Source organism: Corylus avellana, chromosome ca1 (genome assembly GCF_901000735.1).
Source record: "Corylus avellana chromosome ca1, CavTom2PMs-1.0".
Lineage (NCBI taxonomy): Eukaryota > Viridiplantae > Streptophyta > Magnoliopsida > Fagales > Betulaceae > Corylus > Corylus avellana.
This window is the reverse complement of record NC_081541.1, coordinates 4,071,257-4,092,311: the sequence shown is the minus strand read 5'-3', so window position 1 is coordinate 4,092,311 and position 21,055 is coordinate 4,071,257. Positions and strand designations below refer to the sequence as shown.

The 21,055-nt window shown below is 36.1% G+C and overlaps 2 protein-coding genes across 7 annotated transcripts; both read right to left on the bottom strand.

The window, feature by feature from the left end:
• Positions 1-756: 756 nt before the first annotated feature.
• Positions 757-5,114, bottom strand: LOC132168184 (uncharacterized). Its single transcript, XM_059579301.1, has 5 exons — positions 5,031-5,114; positions 4,404-4,539; positions 2,389-2,482; positions 1,291-1,371; positions 757-1,195 (listed from the first exon to the last, which is right to left on the bottom strand). The coding sequence occupies exons 1-5, from the start codon at positions 5,062-5,064 to the stop codon at positions 1,058-1,060; spliced, it is 483 nt and encodes a 160-aa protein (XP_059435284.1). The 5' UTR covers positions 5,065-5,114; the 3' UTR covers positions 757-1,057.
• A 1,412-nt stretch (positions 5,115-6,526) lies between these two features.
• On the bottom strand, positions 6,527-18,395 carry LOC132168162 (uncharacterized). Of its 6 annotated transcripts, none has more exons than XM_059579265.1 (12): positions 17,768-18,395; positions 17,222-17,312; positions 14,762-15,889; positions 14,085-14,170; positions 13,814-13,962; positions 13,390-13,710; positions 12,665-13,180; positions 11,736-12,516; positions 11,357-11,587; positions 11,122-11,246; positions 8,551-9,032; positions 6,527-7,895 (listed from the first exon to the last, which is right to left on the bottom strand). In XM_059579265.1, exons 3-12 carry the CDS (start codon positions 15,848-15,850, stop codon positions 6,885-6,887), a joined length of 4,791 nt encoding a protein of 1,596 aa, XP_059435248.1. In that variant the 5' UTR covers positions 15,851-15,889; positions 17,222-17,312; positions 17,768-18,395; the 3' UTR covers positions 6,527-6,884. The 6 variants fall into 6 exon arrangements, with proteins under 6 accessions (XP_059435248.1, XP_059435246.1, XP_059435244.1 ...); XM_059579263.1 differs by having other exon boundaries at positions 17,235-17,312; XM_059579261.1 differs by having other exon boundaries at positions 17,235-17,302.
• Positions 18,396-21,055: the final 2,660 nt, after the last annotated feature.

Genomic DNA, 21,055 nt, shown 5'->3' with positions numbered 1-21,055 from the left:
AAAAATCTGATTTTGTAATTAAAATGGCGAGCGAATTTGCCAAGCTGAACATTAATACTTTTAATGCTTCTTTTTTTTTTTTTGTTAAAAAGCAAAAAAGCTTCTCCAAAAAGCATTATGAGACTATTATTTTTAAATTCTGAGCATATGATATTAAAATTTATCATTAATAATTTAACTATTATTTAACAGCATATGCCGTGGTTTTTGATATGTAAATAGATTTACACGTTTGCATGTTCCTTGCGATTTTGGTAAACATCGAAGAGAAACCATGTAATTGGGATCTACAAAATCAAGCTCTCTCATGTTGTTACTAAGATCGGGATCCCCAGTCTCTAAATTTCACAGAAATTCAGAGTCTTAAAAGAGGGGGTTGCAAGGCCAACCTATTCCGATTTAGATGGGTTCCACATCTTAAGCTCGTGGCCGGTGGATTCCGTACACTTTTTTTTAATCTCTTAAGCTATCTGAATTTCACAAAAATTTAGATAGCCCAATTGCTGGATCCTCTTCTCCACTAACACTTGTGACACAGCATCACTAATTTTGACTATTGTCCACCATCATCATCATCATCATCATCTGAAGATTGGCAATAATTACGGGATCAAACCACCCTACTCATTGGTTTCCTGCCTGCGTCGGCTGAAAATGTTTGAGAAACTGTTTTGGTCCGATGACAAAAACAATGGGCAAACTTCAGAGAAAGTGATCCAAAAAAACAAAACGACAAACTTCAGAGAAGCTATGCCATGGAACAGAAGATACAATGCTATTATCCAAAAGATCTCAAGGTTAAAGTGAGAAAGGATCTAACTGCACGACCTTAGTAATTTCGCCATCTCTAAATTATAATCCAAAACAATTATGCTTTACTGTTAAAACTGGCATTTAGGTATTTAAAGTCTTCAAACAACCTCCATTCAAAACAATGGCAAGACCACATAATTACATATCTAACTTCAAACACATATGTGATCTTCAATGATTTAAAATCTATTGTCCAAGTACCTTTGACGCCCAAAGATCATAATTAACCAGTTGGAAACAAATCTCACATGGTAGCTTCCACTTCAGGATCACTTTCAACTGGAACCGCAGGAACATTGTTGTTACCCCTTAAACGTGAAGATACATTGTCAATGGCTGAATTGAGTTGGCTTATTTTTGCATTCAAGGTCTGTCGGGTCCTCTGCTCTCAAGGAAAAGAAACGGAAATAGAGTATAAATAAAAAAGGTATTCATTAGCAGGAAGCATTGCAAGCAGAGTCATTAACAAGTAATTACCTCTAAACCTTCGTCATAATATATTGGTCTCTTGGCCCTCCTGAACCCATATTCATCTTCATTTAGCAGAGATCTTCTGATCTGTGAAACACATAGCAGACAAGGATTAAATCTAAACTTAAAGCATAAATCAAAACCCCAATCAACGAAATAGACCACTAAACAAATCTTAAGCACAAAGTAAAAGGTATTCCAATGGCCTCCCAGAGCAACATAATGGATGGTGCAAAGATAATCCATTTTTCTTTAAAGAAGTTGAAATTGATTTGCCACAATGGATCATTATGAGTAGACTATTTACTCATTGACTTTGAAGATAAGTAAATTGCCACTTTACAACAATCTTTTCATTCATGAAAGGCCGGGGTCACTTTTGGATTAAGTGCAAACATGACAATCAAATTTGTGGTGAAGGGCAATCAACTTTTCATGGGATAAAGTGAAAATTTGGAGCAGCATAGTTGTGTCTACAAGTATAGTTCGAGCATCGCTATAAAGACTTTTTAGGAAAAAATAAATCACATTGTATGAAAGTTTTGTAAACTAAACAAACTATATTAGTATGCTTCCATAGGAAACTAATGAAAGACTCGTCACCATTAGGCACGGTATATCACAAGGAGACATTTACGCAGAATGATGTAGAATTGCAATGAAACAGTGTGCTTAGCCATTACCTTTACCTCATCTTCTTTATAAAGTAAAACAATAACCTTGATACATAGCTGGGAAGTAGTAAGATAGTCTAACCTCTTAAATTGTATATACATAGCAAATAACAATTAATATCAATCAAATGATTCAATAGCTTAAACTTTTGGAACAATTGTGATTTAACAATAACAATCAAAAAGCAAAAGCATGAGGACTCAACATCCCCTGCGTTTCATTTTGGATATGCAAGACTCCGCTAGGTTGCTATGAGAAGGTGCCAATTGTTTCCCGTAGCAATTTGCTTAAATCATAGACCCTTCCACATTACTTCAATAATGAGATTGTGTATGCTTGATAATCATCAACAGACCCATCAAAGTTATGGTTCATACGTAGGCTCGAAAGTCAATATTCATTAAAACTAAAACTAGGATATCCAATCACCTGAGGAGCAAAAACATAAGCTAAAGTTCCAAACACAGCACCGCCTAGAAGAAAACCAGCGAGAAAATCACCGCCACCACCTCTGCTACCATCCCTGCATATATTTGAGAGAACAAAAGAAAAAGAGGACACAGAAATTTAGAGTTCAATCGGTTCATCAAGTGATGAATGCTGCGTACATAAATACATAGCAAAAGGATGCATCCAAAAGAAAAAGAATACACCACCTTGATATCAAGGTCAACTCACTTAAGCCCCAACAGTCTCAGCAGAACATTATTATAGGAAATTCTGGCTGGTTCGCAATGTCAAATTAGCAAGTTTCAACCAAACCTTATATAACCTCTAGAGTTATCTCTTTCTTTCTTTTTCCTTTCCTTTTTTTTTTTTTAGGGGTGTTGGGTGGTGGAGGGTAGGTGGGGAGGGGGATTAAGTCTTCAATCCACCTTTACAGCAAAAATATATTGGTTAACTGACCCCTTTAAGATGTCAAATCGCATTCAGTTTTCCACTTATTCCAACTCCAAAAGTCAAAACTGAAAGCATCATTCCACCTATAATATTTGCAATAAGAGTAAATCTAAAGAAATCAAGAAATCTCCCAAACACAAACAAGGATTTATTGAGAAGTACATGAATGTGAAGCGGATATAAAGCCCCTAAATGAAGAATTCTGGAGTTTCTTTCTTCCATGCTTTTACTTGATAAGCAAAAGCAACTAAGAAAGGTAAAGATGGTAGTCAACCACAAAACTATCAAATCTTTCCACATTTTGACTGCTTAAAGCTTGGCTAGTCAAAGTATTTACATTTAAAAAAAATTGCTAAATTCTTAATTGTCAAGATTTTAAATACTATATATATCCAAGTACAACCATCCGGCATGTTCCTGCCAATTGATGCAGACAACAAAAGCCAAGCAAACGCAAGCTTAGAGAAGAAATTTACAAGGATGCCTGGACATGGGAATTGAGGACCTTACACAATCAAGTTTCTATAATTCTGCATTTTTTGCTTGTTCCCTAGCTAATCGCTATATCTTCCCATGCTGCTAGTTCAATCTAATTTGTATACTATTATGTTTTACCTAGTTAAGGGTACTCTGGTAATTTTAAGAGTGAGTTACTAGGCATGAGCCGTTGTTGTAGTTTGTGAGTTCTTTCTTTTTATCTATTAATCTATTCAATTAAGGATATCAACCAGCTTTAAAGCTTTGCTTTTGCTTCCACTCTTTCCTGCTCGTAATTGATAAAAGAACATGGTACTACATGCATATGCCTTAATTAGTTGATTTCTCAGCAATCAGATGTAATTTGTTGCCTGCATCAAACCAGATCTGAAAAAAATAACCATGAATAGGTATTTTCCTATCTTCTTCCTTTTTCTCTTTTTCTTTCTTGATCATTTGTCTGTTTTAAGTTCCAGCAAGAAAGTCCAACAGAAAGCCAAAAAATTTCAGTCTAAATAAGTATATAAGCGTATCCTAATATTTTCCTTCAAATCACCACAAAGATCAACTGTTAGTGCTGAACTAGGAGGCCCTGCACGGACCTAAATCACAGTATTTGTAATGCACCTGATTTTCATAATATTCTACCAAATATAGTTTTGTATCTTCCTACATTAATATTAGCTCTCTCCTGAATGTGTCCAATCTCTCAAATGTTCTAAATTGAACAAATGATAACAGGTATCTATCTTGCGAGTATATTTGGCGAATATAGCTTATTCATAACTAGAGCTTGCATCAACTCAAACACAAAGCCAGCCGGAAAGAGATATGGGTCGGCTGAAATTTGTCTACATTACCACCACAGCATAAAACAACAAATTTTTTTTTTTGGATGTATGAATTTTCATTAACCAACAAAGAACAACTGTTTTGAAAATTGTTACCACCCAGTATATATTTATTCAATTAACAAAGAACAATTGTTATCACCCAGTATGTATTTATATGCAATTTACATATATCAAAATCAAAGTTCACATAGAGTAGAGTCCAGAATAACACACTGGTACTCAGCACGAACAGACAGCTTGCGATTACTCCCCACTCTGTTCGATTTCTTTTGTAATATCAGTTTGGGGGTTTTCCCAAATGAATTGGATTTTGTGGACCAAAGCTCACGCGATTTGAGTTGAGATCCGCCTACAAGAAATAGAAGCAATTATTTCAAAATTTCTCATCTAAATACAAAGTAAAAGACTATATAAAGAGAATATCCAATACGAAACAATCTCGAAGCTCATAGAAAACCAGCCCAAAGCCCAGTAATCACTTAGCATCACTGAAGGCAACCCCTATTTGAGCATTCAATCGAAACCCATTGTTTTTCAGGCGTGCATATATAGAACTTGAACTTTACAGTATAAAGATCTTTTACTTCACATGTTTCTTATCAATTTATCACAAATTAAAAGGATTATCATCACAGAGTAATTGAAATGTTCGAATCCAATATTTTTTAGACTCGAGGAATTAAACCCAAAAGGAAAACAATCAACCGAAGAGTAATTGAGTTTTTTTTTTTTTTTTTTTTTTTCTCGTTTTCTTTAATTTCCTCCTCGTTTCCTTAGCTTTCTCAGCAACCAAACGGTGACTCTTCATATGCATAAACGAAACCCAAGAAAAAAAAATACCTGAAATGGAAACGGGAGCAAAACAGGTCGCCATGAGAGAGTGTGAGATCTAGTGAGCGAAGAAGATGAAATGGAAAATAGCCTTAGCCAAAAAATAAGGAGGAATTGTTATAATATAAGATTTTAAATTTGTTTCCACAAATGCCCCTGCGCGTTGAGAGAAAGACATTTACATAGAAACCTTCAAACATAAATAATACACTTCTTTTAAATTTCTTTATAATTTTCAATTAAAAAATTATACAAGTCTTTTAAGTGAGTTTCTGTTTACTAGAAATTGAAGTAATTATTTATATCTCTAATTGATTTTTGGCAAATTTAATAATATTATATATTAAACTACACTTGTTAAAATTTAAATTCTGAAATTCGATCTTATTTATTGTTGATGGGAATTAAAAAATGCACTTCCAAGATCAATTTTAGTGCATGCATGGAGTACTACCAGAGCTGGATGACATGCATGTCATTGAGTTATTTCCCAAGGGTATTATGGGAAAGAAAAAGATAAAGCGTGAGTTTAATATGAGGACGCGTCTAAAGCCAAGTCCAAGGTTGCCATTGCTTTGGTTGATCCGCCCTCTAAACTGCCACACCCACAGTTTGGGCTTTCTTTTTGGCACAACGACAATAATAACAACCTCGAAAAGAAAGAAGAAAGAAGGAAACCAATAATAATAATAATAATAAAAAATGTTAATTATATTATTATTTCATTTGTTTATTTATTTGTGTCTCTGAATTTTTTGACATGTCGACACATGAAAAGGGGGAGAGGAGATTCAAACTAGTAACCTCTGCTTCATGAGGCGTAGTTCACAGCCGATTGAACTATCCTTTGAGAACATTTGTGTCTCTTAATTCAGTAACAGACAAAGAGACTAGGGCCATGGCACCCCTCCACCTCCACTCAAAAAAATTGTTTTTTTAAAAAAAAAAATAAGAAGAATTAAGAAAAGATACTCTAAATTTATTAAAAAAATTATTATATTTTTTTTGAACTTTATTAATGACTCCTTAAAAAATATTTTACTAGAGTATGACACTCAAAAGTTAGAGCAAAACTCACTCGACCCCTTAGAACTTTGATCGTTTTTCCAATTACCTTTATAAAGTTTAAAACCTCTCAATTTAGTAATTTAGTGTATCCAACATTAAAAAGTTTACAATGTCACCTCTCCCATTAGGGTTTAGGATTAAATTAGACCGAAAATAAATTAAATGATAATTATGCATTTGTAAAATTTATTGAATTACAAAATACCTTAATTAATTATTTTTTTAAAAAAAAAGAAAAAAGTGTATTAAGAGAAGGGGTGACATTCTAAACTTTTTGCAAAAAGGACGAAAGTTCTTGAATTTAAAGGCTCCAAAGTTAAATTCATAACCGACTGCCTCCCAGAAATCACAAATATCACCTGTCAGTAACCTACTATCAACGTGATAAATTCAATCACTGAGATGAGAAAAATTGTCTAAGAGCAACAGAAACATGATGAGAGCGAGAATAAAAAAAACCCTTCCGAAAATGATGCGTGAGAGAGCGAGAGAGATAGGGGGAAAAAGCTTATGACGAACGCATTGGTCTGTGAAGTCCTACTGACATTTCGATATTGTGCCGGCTTTCGTTCTCTTTATATACAATCAGCCGTAAGTATGCACTCAAAAAAGACCAGAAAAACTAAAATGACAAAAAAAAAAAAAAAAAGAATTAGTAAATCCTGTATGGCTATGAACATATGGAAAATGGGTCCGCCTATGATGCCCACTGGAGATCAGCTGATATGATCCAGTAAACATTCAACACAACCATGTGGGCACGCTAATGTACATATTGCAAACATGGTCGCAGTTCTATTTGTTCCGGAAGCCCCCGAAGAGAAGCAGTGAGTTACTCAAATTGTGTCTTTCGGGCAGGAGTTGCTCCGCCTTTGAAACAGGTTTTCCCGTCTGCTCTTTGTCTGGGAATGGGAATGAGAGAGAGAGGGAAAGCGATGCAGAGACACCGTCGTCGTCCTCCTCCTCTTTCACCTTATCTGGAGGCTTGTCTTGGTCATTTTTCTTGCCTACTGTCCCAACAAAGAAAGGCAGCATTCCCTTATTTGGTGATTTCATTTCAGCCCCTAAAGCAAGCTCGAGATTTGGAACCTCATCATGTAATTTGTCCTCACAATCTGATGAGTGCTTTTTCCATGGCACAGAGTTGTCCCCAAATACAAAATCTTTTCCTCTTTGTGAATCCACGGGAAAGAAGTACCTTTCAGTACTTCCCAAGTCCTCCCGAATAACTTTCTCATCACAAGCTTCTTCACATTTCTTCTCCTCAATACAGGAGATGGGACCCGGATCAATTACCCGAGAAGCAAAATTATCATCCCCAGAATTTCTACCTCTAGAATTGCTACGCCCGGACATTACACTGAAACCTGACTTCAGCCTCTTACCAGCACTTTCTTCATCTACTGACAAACTGCTGATTTCATGCCAAGGCCTCTTCTGACTCGTGCCACTAGAAGTTTGAGGAGCTGTCTCTGAAAGATCCAAATACGGACGTTTCCTGTGATTGGTCAGGTCTCTGTCCAACAAAGCTGCCCCACCGTCCATATACACAGCTTCTTCCTTCAATTCCCTCTCAAGTTTAACTTGATCTCGGACTCCATTCATTCTATCCTGAGCTTTGTCCTCACCAACACTCCCCAAGATACCCACGTCTTTATTGCCAACAGGAAGAATTTTCAAAAACTTCTTATTTTCTCTCTCCCAATCAATTTGTGGCTTGTCACCATCATTGGAGCCGCTCTTTGCAGTTACTTCAAGAGAGGCTTTGAGCTCTGCACCTAATCTGTCCGGAAGACTAGGTTCTACCTGCATAAAGAAAGAACTTTAATATGCATCACAAAAGCAAGTGTGCATGACTAGGTGGACGCCTCATGGTTGAAATTACGTTCAAGATTCAAGACGAGAACTTAAAAAGTACTTTTAGCACCTAAACAATTGGGCCAAAAAAAAAAAGCTGGTTTATTTGGTAAAAAGCTTAAAAATGAAACTTTTTCTAAAAAGCTATTTTTTAGTTTAACAACATTATTTCCCAAAGCAATTACAAACATGCTCTTAAGACTTATTAGCTACAAAGATGACACAAGGAAAACAAGGCAACACTTCCACGGTTTGTTTCCCGAGAGAAATATGACACTAGGGGTGTCTACAAAATATAGGTTTCTCTTTCAGTCATTATGTCCCTAACAGACAGGAATTGCTTAAATTGTCAGAGCCTCAATTTTCAACAATAAAAAAGAAATTATCAAAACAAACAATCCAGCTCAAAGAAATATATATAGTTTAGAATAAGAAGGTTCATCGAGCTTTAGTACATGAAACTGCATACTGAGAGAAAAGCCCATAAAGAAGAAAAAATTTCCAGCGAGTATGTCGGGGTGTGAGAGAGAGTTTAGTCTCTTCTGGAGTTGTGATAATATGCAGTTCATGTCCTTTTATAAATGTGGGAGTAAATAATCATTACCAGGGAAGAGCTGCTGCGTCTCATTTCTTGACTCAACTGTGCAGTGCTCCGTCTCATTTCTTGACTCAACTGTGCAGTGCTCCGTCTCATTTCTTGACTCAACTGTGCAGTGCTTGTTCCTATCTTTGAAATGGACTTGGAGTCAAGTCTACTATCTTGCTGGTCCAAATCTACTTGGTATCCTGAAGACATCTGTTCAAGAGAATTTTTGTTGTTATCACAACCCCCACTTACTGTGACATGCATCTGATTAGGGGCATTGGATGTTAGGACCATGGTGCAAGATCTGTCACATGCAGGTAATTCTTCATCTATACGCCTCGGTGAACATAGATTCTCGGACAAAGTCATGACAGCAGGGGGAATATCTTTGTCCAGCGGGACCACATTCAAACTAGGAATATGTAACTTCTTTGAAGAATCAGTACAATTCACCCTCTTTCCCCTGAAAACACCCCATAGGAAAAACAACATATTCCAACCTGCCAAAAACAGAACAAACTTTAGCAGATATGTGATTCTAAGGAAAAATAAAAAATTCTTTGTCATATATAAATGCACAGTGAGAAGCATAGTTATGAAAAGAAAAATGATTTCACTCCTAGGCTTGGGGTAAACCTCAAAGCATAAAGCATAAGTCTGGAACATATTTAAGTTCATTGAAATTCAATTCAAACACATTAAAGAACAAAAGATATACAAGATGGTTTTCAAAAAAAGTGCATCACATGTCATAGAAGTTCAAAATGACATTGTCAACAGTAAATCCTCCTTCCTAGCATGCATTTTCATTCACACTTTCATAAATAAACTTGAATGCTACAAACAATTTACAACCATAAACTCTAATGTTTTTCCTTTAGTGATTAGCTATCATGATTTCTTGTTCCTTTTGCCCCTACTAACCAAGTGGTTTCTCTTGTATAATTCCTGTGTACATAGGGGCGCTTTACGCTTTTAATGATATCCCAATTACTTATCAAAAAAAAAACTTGAATGCTACAGACAGTTTACAACCATAAACTTTTCAGTGCCTCTTGTATAGTGTCTGTATACTAGACGGCACCTAACACTTTTACTGATATTTTGACTTATAATATAAATAAATGAAACCATAGACTTTTCAGTGTTTAAGGCCTTCAAACATCCATTAAGCAGTCTATAACTTATGACTATCAGTTGGATGAAGAGAGGAACAAACTACCAAAAAAAAAATAAAAAATTGAACATTAAAATATCAAATCAAAGCCTGAATCCGGGATATGAGACTCTTAGCCTAATACAAACTGGTTAAGATAGTGAGCAACCAAGACCAATGGTGGCAGCAATAAAAAGAAATATAGTTGAGTTGAAAACACCAGTATTAATTAACAAAAAAGGGTAAGCAGTGTGAGATGGCCTACCCCTTACACAGACATCAAAAGCAAACAAAGGACAATATAGCAAACACCAAGTAGTCAAATAAGGCGTTTTTAAGTTTTGTAGCCTTGATATTTGGCTATTATACAAAGTGTACATATAAAATTAAAGAAAGGCCCATTGGCAGAGCACACCTCATTTAGTGCCATACATCCATTGTTAGGAAAAAAGTGCACAACCTCCTTTTGTTAAAGTAGATTACACATACATGCACTATCTTCCATAAGTATCAAACAAAAACAAAGTTCCAAATAAAAATGATAAGAATGATACACACAAAATTCAAGAGGATCAAGAAAAAGCAAGCTTAGACAGATAGGTTTACTTGTGAGCACACACTATCTTAGGGGTAGTTTTATTGCCCAATTATATTGACTTATTTTTCTTATTGACCTTTCAATGTGTGGCCTTTTGCTTAGTCTTACTAGTCTGTCATTAAAAATCTTCTGCTTTCAAAATTAAGAGTCCTAGTCCTAGTGGAATCAGGAGTGCCCAACAGACAATGCATATCAACTTATCAATCCAATACAATGAGGGAATTTCATGAACTCTCTAGCTCTTCGCTTTCTTCAACTTCCTTATCTTAAATTTTTCTATGAAATGTACTTGAATTTTTGGTAATGTAGTCTTCTTTCTAGTTCGAATCTCCCCTTCCCCCTCCACTTGGGGACAAAAAATTACTTATCAAAAAATAATAAAAAACTTATGTAACCTTCTTTTAAGGTTTATGACAAAAGTTTTAACCCTCTTTTAAAGCATTTAAAACTTAAAATCCAGTATCTTTCAAAAAATAATGGATCCAGGCATATTCCCTTGTATCACTTATTGATATATATGTTTCAGGAGTTGCTAAACAGACATCCATATCATAACCTGAACCCGTATCATTGTGGCATAGGTGTGGACGATATCTATTGACATGTCACCACTATATATGAATCCTATTGTTCAGGAGTTGCAGAATTCACATTTCATACTGTGTCATATCCAGTATTCCTTATTTTTCAATGCTTCATGGTGCAGGCCTAGCAATATCAGCATCCCAATTATATTCGTGTAAACCTCAAGTAGTAAACCACAGATACCTATCAAAGATATTGTTACAAGATATTGCACTGTGCCCCTATGATAAGATTTCGAGTTAATCCTTACGCTGTGACTTCTCAGGAAGTTGGTTGGATGGGAATATCAAAAGTTCAACACCATCAAGGTTTCCTTTGAGGGCTAAATCCTTCTTCATCATACTGTCCAACAGGCTCTTGTAGTCTCTCTCATAACTGTAGCACAAGCAGAATAAAAATACATAATATCAAAACATGAAACAAAGAGACATGTATCAAGAAAAACCACTTTCAATTATATGAAAAGTACATAAGAATATCCTTACCTCTCAAGATCTTTGGCAAAAAAGTATAGAGCAATGTTTTCTTCTTTAGCACCACTTTCATAAAACTGGGATGGCCATGTGCTCAAGCGAGGTACTTCATGCAGGGGAACTTTGTGGGGAAACTTGTTCACCACTTCCAGAACTTTAGGTGATGCACAAGTTGATAGATGCGCTTGAATTCCATCACATAAGTCCGGAAGTTTTCCACCTTTATGCACCTCAAAACCCCCCCTGCATATGAATCACAAAAGCTTATCTAGAAGACTGTTTTGAAGATGCAATATAATGAGCAAAAAAGTAAATGAAAAATAAACAAACATGAGAAATGGTCTCTCTCAACAAACAAAGACATAATTTACAGAATGTAAATGCATCTTACTGCCAGATAAAATCATATTCGGGAATGGCTGATGTCTTCAGAAGAACAGTTGTTGTTGAAGCTTGACTAGGAAATTCTCTTATTGTAGGCTTTCCAACAGAAACCACGGTGGAATCTGAGTCCCCCACTTTGGAAGAAAAAACATCAGTGGGGTGCAAAGTAAACTGCTTCGAATTATTGACTGTAGAAGTAGCATGTTTGTGAGAGTCCAAGGTAGAACTCCCAAGAATGGCTTGCCTTTCACAGCTTCCTTCAGTGGACATGACATTCTTAGACTTATTTGAAGCCAACAATTGATCAGGAGCAGTTATTTCATAATTTAAGCCTGTGCTTGACATGGACGACTCATCAGGTTGATCAAGCACTCTTTTCTTCCTGTGAAATTCAGGTCTTTTAAGTATAGCCGCACTAATTGCAGCTTTCAACTTATTGCCTTCATGCATTTCCTCTCTAGAACTTCTTGCAGCAGATACATCAATACCAGGAGCATGTGGAGTACCATTTGTGCAGAACTCTGTAGCATGCCCAATGTCTTTACATTTTTGACAGAAAACAGCTTTTGAAGCACTTGTAGCAGAAGGCCTTGGGCGAATACTGGAACTCTCCCTAGTTTTCTCATGATGATTTGTCATAGGCAACCCATCTTGCACAGTTCCATCAACATTATTGGATGGTCTCTCAGCATTCAAAGAATAAGTTGACACGGGTTCATCCTTAGGGCTAATCTTGTTCAACTTTTGTTCAGCAGAACTGAACATTCCGCTAGTAGATGAAGCTCCAACTGCATTAGGCAAACACAAAGATGATATCTTAGCTTCAGTTGATCCACAAAGAAAGTATGTTAACCAAAAAAAAGGAAACAGAGAGCATAAAATATACAAATATAGAAGAATTAACAGATTCCCTACGTAAAGAAAGCAAGATCACACCTGAAGTAACTGGAACTTCTACACCTTTACGACCTAGACTGCTGGTTACTTTCGATAAACTTGATTTTCCATCAGACTGGACAACCTTCGACTCTCGGTTGTTGCTTACAAATGAAGGCAAACTGGTTTCACCACGAGATGTGAGCTTTTGGTCAACCTTAGGTGTCGAAACGGTGGTACTACCTGTTGCTGAACTGACCAGAGGACGATCCAGTTTAGATAAAATTTTTCTTTCAAATGTACCACGCTCTTTTGCTTGTTTCAGTCCTTTTGGATCTTGAAGATGGGTGAACTTAGATGAAAGCATTCTAACTTTTGATTCAGGAGCATTGGTACGTCCTGTGTTTGCATATTTAAACGACATAGATTTGCTTATGATTCTAGCAGGCCCCTCCTTCGTATCAATGGAAGTATATTCTCTACCGCCCTTCTGCTTTTGAAGAACAACTTCATCTACAAGTTTAACTTTTGGTTTGGAATTTAAGGTGCTGAATGAATTAGATTTTAACAAAGTACCTGTATATGGAAAAACAATCAGTCCGCGCTTAAAATAGTTAAACATTAAAACCCAAGAAGTCAAGATGGGCATTACAATGACTAGCCCAAAGCTTCATAAAAGTAATGATATATATATATATATATATATATATATATATAAGAGAGAGAGAGAGAGAGAGAGAGAACAAGAAAATAAAATGTACAGCCAGCAAAAGCTATTTGCTTACCCTTGGGTGTTTGAAGCCGTTGTCCTGTGGTAGGAAAGCGTGCAGTTTCCAAAATATCATTATGCTGAGCTGACTTAACTTTTGCCTTGTCTAAGCTCTTGAATGAAGAATCCCGAGACAGTGCAACTAATTTGCTGGGACTTGATGGCCTTGGTGATCCAGTAAATATTCTACTGGGACTCAACGGCTTTGGTGATTCTGTACCTATTTCAAGCTCCTGCCTTTTTGCTGAAGCCACTTCTACATTTTCTGCATGCCTCTTGGCAGAAACATGTGTACTTGAACCAACTTTGTTTGTTCTTTTTCCCTCAACTTCTGAACCTTCAAATTCAAGTTCACAATGAGACTAGAGTATTTACAGTGCCTGTGTCCAGAGCACTAATTATTTTTTCTTTTAATTTAGACAAACTATTTTAAGCTTTACCTTGCTTCTGGTTTTCAGATTCCTCAGCTTGCTTCTGGTTTTCAGATTCCTCAGCTTGCTTCTGGTTTTCAGATTCCTCAGCGAACTTGCATTCTTCACACAGCCAGTCACCATCAGGAACTTTCTGGAGCATTTCTCGCATGCAATAGCTGATTGGTAGCAATAAAGGGTTAAGAAACATCTTGAACAAGAGCTTATAGATCAACACAGAATAGAGAACCAACAAAACCTGCCAAGAAACTAATACAGATGGAAGATTGTTTATGCTTACGTGTGCTCTGCACCATCACTGCACCTACTACATATAGCAAGCTTTTCCTCACGACCTGCATCCCCACAAATATCACATACTTTTACCTGTTTCAAACAAAAGAAATAAGAAAAACTGTTAATTTTCTAAATAAGACGAAGATTTTCATGGTAAGAGCACAAATCAAAGAGGGAGGAGAGACTTCCATCAAAGGAAAAAGAATGTTTCAGCACGATAAAATAAGAGGCAAAAGCGCAAGAAAATGGACCACAGGAACAAAGGAATCACAACTATAAACCCCATAGGATCAAGGTGTCTGCTTTTATAGATCTTTCAGTAAGCCACAGTATAAAGCTTATTTCTTAAATGAACTTTTAAGTTCCATAAATCTCTTCAAATTCATTCTCATTTTCTCCCAAAATGAACCATATTCTTGTTAAACAATGTGTAATCAATAAACACCCACACATATCATGATGCTAATCTGACGTTCCGATCTGAAACTAATCTAGAGAAACACTTTAGTGTAGCAGGATACAGTGAGGAAAAGCGGGTAGGGGGACCCACAGATACAAGCCTAAAGAACATAAACAAAAAAGAAAAGAGATTATATGTTTTATATATATCTTCTTAGTTTAAAAATCAAATTAGGGAAAAAAAAAAAGGCCGGGCAGTGCCAAAAAATAATCATTACTCACATCTTCCTCCACAATGTCCGATTCATCACTCTCATCTCCAGAACCAGATTGCAACGGAGGCTCCTGCATGTCAGGTGACTCAACCAACTCATTAGACTTATTGTTGTGCTCATCTCGATCTGAAGATTTCAACTCTTCATCTATTCGGTCCCCACTATCCTTGTTAGTCTCTGCTTCTGACTTTGTATAGTTTTTCATTGAAACCTCAGAACTGCCGCCAGTGTGGCTAGCTTTATGTGAAACTGATTTGCGGACAGAAACAATTTCAGATGCTACCTCTTTAGTTAATGATGAATTCATATGGTCCATTGAGCATTCCAGAACTTTATCCTGGACATGAGAAGATGGATTCTCTTCTAAATCTGTAAAGTTTGTATTGTAAGAAAGAGATTTAGCATTACGAGAATCGGTGTATGGACTTTGCACATTCAGTGATCTACTGCTAGCATCTGCATCTTTAGAAGAAGGAATCTCTGATGAGTCTAACTTGTTGAATTGGGTCCCCTTCCATGATCCCTCTAGAGCTAAACTACCACCTGAAACTGTGCTACTATTTATGTTCCTGTTACAATTACTGAACACTACAGCAGCATCATTGGGTCTGACACATGAAATGTTATCATCGTGGCCTTCTTCCTTAATTTCCTCATACTTATTTGAGAAGGTTCTCTGGTCCAAACCACGCCGTGGTTTGGAAGAAAGTTGATCCTCAGCGATAGTTCCTCCAGAAGCCAACTTTGGAAGCATCTCAACAACTTCTGAAGCATCAGATATGATAGTCGACCTTAAGGTTGCTTTACTATCAGCATTTTCAGAGAAAGAATCATGACTGGAATTAACACTGTGGAGGTTACTTGTTTCACTGGTGGTATGCTGTAAGTTATCAGATGCTCTACTCTTAAGAGAAGATAAAGTACCACTCTCATTTACAGAATACTGACTGGCCACATTTACACGACAGCTTTCATCAGAAAACTCCTCAGTCCTTGACCCCATGAGAGCTCGGTTCGGATGCATACAAGATGAACAAGGAGCAGAGCACACGTTACAAGTCCCAGACTCACCTTTCATATGAACTTTCTTACTCATGGAACACTTACCAAATTCTGTTTCAGGTCGAGGAGATACCTGATAAAACCAAAGCATTAATTATGGAAGAAAGAAAACCACGGTAGATGAGCGCACTTTTCACATACTGATTATACTGTCTTAAAACGATGTATAAGCAACAATCAGCTTGCAGCATTGACAGCATTAAAACAGGGTTGAAAATAAAACTAAAATGAAGCTAAAAGGTGAAATTGAAGGTTATCCTGATGTAAAGAACGTAAAAAAGAAACATTAAAATCATAAATGCACTAAAACATTCTCTCAATGAAGCCTAAAAACTCATGCACCAATCAGATGACTTTTGTCAAATAACTTGCAGTTAATCTAATTTATCAACATCTATCAGAGGCCTGGAAGCATACTAGAGACAAAATACATAAAGTGTTAAAGAGTTCAATATAAATCAAGTTTGACTTGGTAATTTTGAAACAGTTAACCATGTTCAACTGGATTTGGGATGGTATAGATATAGGGTTCACCATTTACTATTATTTTAATTTTATATTTGTTTACACACACACCAAAAAAAAATCATAGAATTGCATGGCTAATAGTTAGAATGTTGAAATCTTAATTAATCTTCTTCCTGTCAACAGCAAGATGAAGGCAAACAGATTACACCATAGACCAAGTACATTAGTCCATGAAGTTAATTACATACTTGATGATAAGTGCATGGAAAAACATCTTAGTCTTAAGATTTTCAGGATTTGGTAGCGTAACATGTACAATGCAAAGCCATTTCACCTGATTCCGTATTCACCATAGAGTATAATAATACAAAAAAAATCAATTCTCCATTATACCTAATGCTAGATGAAACTGGAACAATAACATATCTACATGTTGACATCCTAAGATGTATGTAATCACACTCATCTTCAACTGTTGCAGTCATCTCCAAGTGCAAAAAGAAATTACTGAAAAAAGAAACATAACATAATCACCTTGTCCAAAGTGTCAAACAAGAAGGCCTTCCATAAAAAAATCATATAGTTGTAGTCAGGTTTACTTACCTATTGTTTGCAATTTTAAAGTTGGGGAGTGTTAGGCTTACAAACAAATTTTACAGAAAAACTTTTACAAACTGATGTGGCACAACATGATTAGGTTTTTCAAAATTTGAACTCATCTTATATCCAATCATGTTGTGCCACATCAGTTTGTAAAAGTTTTTCTATAAAATTTGTTTGTAAGCCTAGCATTCCTCTTAACTAAATAACTATTTTCAAAATGTTGCAATGAAAAAGAAAACAAAAACTTCATCCAAAGCAAAATATGAAATATAAGATAAAAACTTTTTTGTGGGGGTAAAGTAAAGAGGAGATAAGAACAACAGATGTAAATTACCCGGTTATCTCACCATATTCTTCTCAATGTCATGATCCGCCTCATCTACAGGCCCTTGCATCAGATAACTCCCTCTCAAGACTGGTGTTATCTAAAAAGCACACCCAAAACTACATAAATTACTATTACCAAAATCCCAACAAAAAAAAAAGGGGCAACAAAGCCCCCGAGGCAAAAGACAGAAATGTAGGCAAATGACCTTAACGCTTGTGTCTAAAATCATCACCTTATATACAGATCAATTTATCGACAAAATCACAGATTGCAACGGAGAAGAATGTCGAATTTCAAAGCCATGTAACACAACCCAACAGTAAAAACAACAAATTGAGGAAAACTTCCTCATGACCCAGAAACCCTAATTCCTAGTACAAAACCAAACAACCCTAAACCAACTAATACACTGTATTCGCTAAAGGAAAACTCAAATCGCATCAATCCCACAACAAATTCAATAAAAATGGAAGTTTAGAATTAAAAGCACAATCAATTAAAACATTTCCAATTACAAACAACCAAAAAGAAAACCCTAATTTCGAGTATTACATGCCTCCGGCTTCTCAATCGACTCGGTCGCATTGTACAACTCATCCACCATCCGTTCTCTCCGCTCCGCCATCGCCGCCGGAACGATCAATCGGCGGCACAATCCAACGCGAACACCGATATCCCAATTCCAGTAATCTCTCTGAACAATTTCTCTCTCTAATTGCAGAGAAAATTTCACTCTTTATTGCCCGGCAAGTTGTGCCCAAATTACAGGTTCCAGACAACACAACAAGATTAGCTTCCAACTATATATATTATCATAAAGGATCTAATACATATACAAACATTTATTACGTGTAATTAAGAAAGAAAAAAAAGATCTAAAATTACTAAATATATTATCTCTCTCTTTCTCACTCACACACTTTCCCTACTTTCTCTCTCTATGATCTGGGGAAAAAAATCTTGAAATGAGTCTCTAAGAATCAACCTTCATGTGAGCTTAAATTGCTCCTCTATCTCTCTCTCTCAAAATTTTCTCTTTCTAGAGTGAGGGAAAACTTCTCTCTCTCCCTACTTTTCTTGTTTCTCTCTCTAGACTAAAATTTCACTTTTATATTTAATCTTTCATTTTCTTTCTCTCTCTGAACTTTCTCGCCGCTTCTCTCTCTATATTTTTCTAGGGAAAATGAGTAAAATATTCGTAGATTTGCTTTTTATGAGGCTATACCTATTTTATAGGCTTCCTTTGGGATTTTTTAAACAAAACCCATAAAACCGAGATAGAGAGAGAGAAAAAAAAAAAAAAAACAAGATAAATTTTAAAAAAACTGCGGATGATATAAGCGAATTGCAAGCGTGCCACTTTCGTACGTGCAAATCCTCTGCACGGTTTATTTTCTGGCACGTGTGTAAACTCTGTGCGATTTCCGTGTGTGAGCTGTGAAGTTCGGTGGCCACGCGACACGTGGAACAGTGGGGTCCCGGTTGGCTATCTTGCGCGTGTGGCGTGCTGGCAGTAGTAACTTGTGTGTGCGCCTCACATTTCACAATCAGCACCTTTCTTTAGAAGGAAAATCGGATATCAATTTCTTTTTTAAAGAAAACAATTCAATGGTCAGAGTCACAGAAAAGTTATTTTCTTTTGCAAATTACTAAAGAATTAAGAAAATAATTACATTTTTTTATGTTTTATTAATTAAATTCTTATAATAAATTATGATTTAAGTTGTTGAATTTAAACCTTAACTCTACAGTTTATTCTCATTTTTAATTAAAATAGTCCTTATATAATCTCATAACAATTAATTGTATGGCTTGAGAGTTCAAAATTCTTGTTATATATAATAATTTTGTAAGAACAATACAGAATGCTGCGTGGATTGGTAATTGTTTGGTTGGTGTGATAACCCGGACGACACGTGACCTATAGGCTATATTCCACATTGCCCGTTGACCCAGTTTTCTATTCAACAAAGCATAGCGTTAAGTTTTGTATAAGATCACACAAGTTGCAGCCTGGACTGACCTGGCCTTCTACTGTAACGTTCATCCCGTACAACTGCATGCTTTGCCAGCTTCGAAGTTCAACTTCATGCGGCGGTGCTCACCGGTCATTGATAAAGATGTGGTGGCGGAGAAGGCGGAGGGAGGGCGGAGCTTTATATTTACGGCTTTTTTTATATATATATATATATATGATGTGAAATTCGAAACTCCGAACACGTACGATTGCTTGCGTAAATCTATGGCAGTTGATGATCATGATTATACTGTTTTTCTCTAATTGGCAACTGGGTGTAATTCAATATCAGCGTCTGAAAGAGATCTTTCAGTTGATGATCAGCTCTTGCGTGCGCATCGTAGAGGTATAGAGAATAATAATGGAGAGGGGAAGAGAGCTAGAGAAGAAGTAACGTACACGAAGCTTTTTTAATTACAGTTTATTTTTTGTATTGGCCTTACAAATATATAAACTAATAATTCTATATATAAAATGATCATTTGTTTTAGCCTATATTATATTCACTGACTACAGTTTGTTTTGTAACATATATATATATATATATATATATATATGTGTGTGTGTGTGTGTGTGTGTGAGTCTATTACCACAGGTGATTTAACGGTTTTAAGAAAATTCTCATGAAGTTTGGCATGTATTAGGGCTTGAGTTAATTTGATTCTCTGCAATTAAGAATTACTCACACAAGCTTGATTATTAATATTAGTCGCATTAGGTTTCACTGATGTCTTAGTAGAGCTGAGTAGTCTTAAAAAAGCGTATACAATTCATGCATGCTCATAATTTGTCGCCTCTTCCTACCCTTTTTAATTAGGAAAAAAAAAAGTTTGACATCTATTTACTTTTTCTTTTCTTTTTTCTATTCAAATAAAGAAAATTGGTTACATAGGATAGAACAACAATAATTAATGGTCTCTAAGAGCCACACGAGGCGATAATAAACAGCAGCTGAATGACTCAGTGAAGAGCTCTGAGCGGTAAAAGCAACAACCATCATGAAATGGTGGAAGATCGAGGTATTGCCGAAAAGCGACCATCTGCTACAAAAGTCTATTTACTTATAAGGTCTCTTGCACAAACTCTATCAAATAATCCAATAATAAATATTAACAATTTAAAAAGTGTTAAAAGTGCCCTTACAACTCTGTGAACCTGTCGAAATTATAACATATATATATATACGTCCAGTTGGTGCTGATGAGTATTTATTTTTCTAACATTTTAATTTAGACAGGTTCACAAAGCTGTAAGGGTACATTTTTCTTCATATTTTAAGATTTTAAAGTGTCAACAAGTTTCAAAAAGATTTTTGCTACTCCTGTACATTATTGATCTTCATTTTAAGAGTTATTCTTATTCAATTATTGTTTATTGTTATTATAAACATTGTTGTTTTTGAGGTTCTTTGAAGGAACATGGCATGGCTACCCTTGTGGGTACTCTTCGTTGCCTACACGTGCGCTCCTCCAACGCCAGTGTGGGTGCTCGCCATATATGCAAATGACAGATCTCTGTTTTGAAGTTCCGTCTATATATGTTGGTAGCTGCATGCAATAAAATCCAGCTGCGACGACCAAATGCCGGCCATGAAATTAGTGAAGGCCGGCATTATACATGCAGGTTGCACGTGTTGGTGGCGGCGGCACGCCGTCACTACAGGCCTTCTTGGTCTCTGAAGCCGATTGACAACCACGACGGCGGACGGCCTCCATGCTGACTACATGTGCTAGCTGGATTTTTATCCCATGCACCATGTTGACAGATGAATGTGTGGATATCCAGTTATTATGGTTAATTATATATATTCTAATTTTAGGAAG

Excerpts from the sequence above, each read along its gene's own strand:
- LOC132168162 (XM_059579260.1), bottom strand. The coding sequence starts at position 17,840 with ATGGCGGAGCGGAGAGAACGGATGGTGGATGAGTTGTACAATGCGACC. Across the intron at positions 14,171-14,761 it reads CGGACATTGTGGAGGAAGAT|GTAAAAGTATGTGATATTTG; the intron begins GTGAGTAATGAT and ends TGTTTGAAACAG. Across the intron at positions 13,181-13,389 it reads ACGGCTTCAAACACCCAAGG|GTACTTTGTTAAAATCTAAT; the intron begins GTAAGCAAATAG and ends TTCCATATACAG.
- LOC132168184 (XM_059579301.1), bottom strand. The coding sequence starts at position 5,064 with ATGGCGACCTGTTTTGCTCCCGTTTCCATTTCAG. Across the intron at positions 2,483-4,403 it reads TCTGTTCGTGCTGAGTACCA|GGATGGTAGCAGAGGTGGTG; the intron begins GTGTGTTATTCT and ends AAATATATGCAG. Across the intron at positions 1,372-2,388 it reads CTTATGTTTTTGCTCCTCAG|ATCAGAAGATCTCTGCTAAA; the intron begins GTGATTGGATAT and ends TGTGTTTCACAG.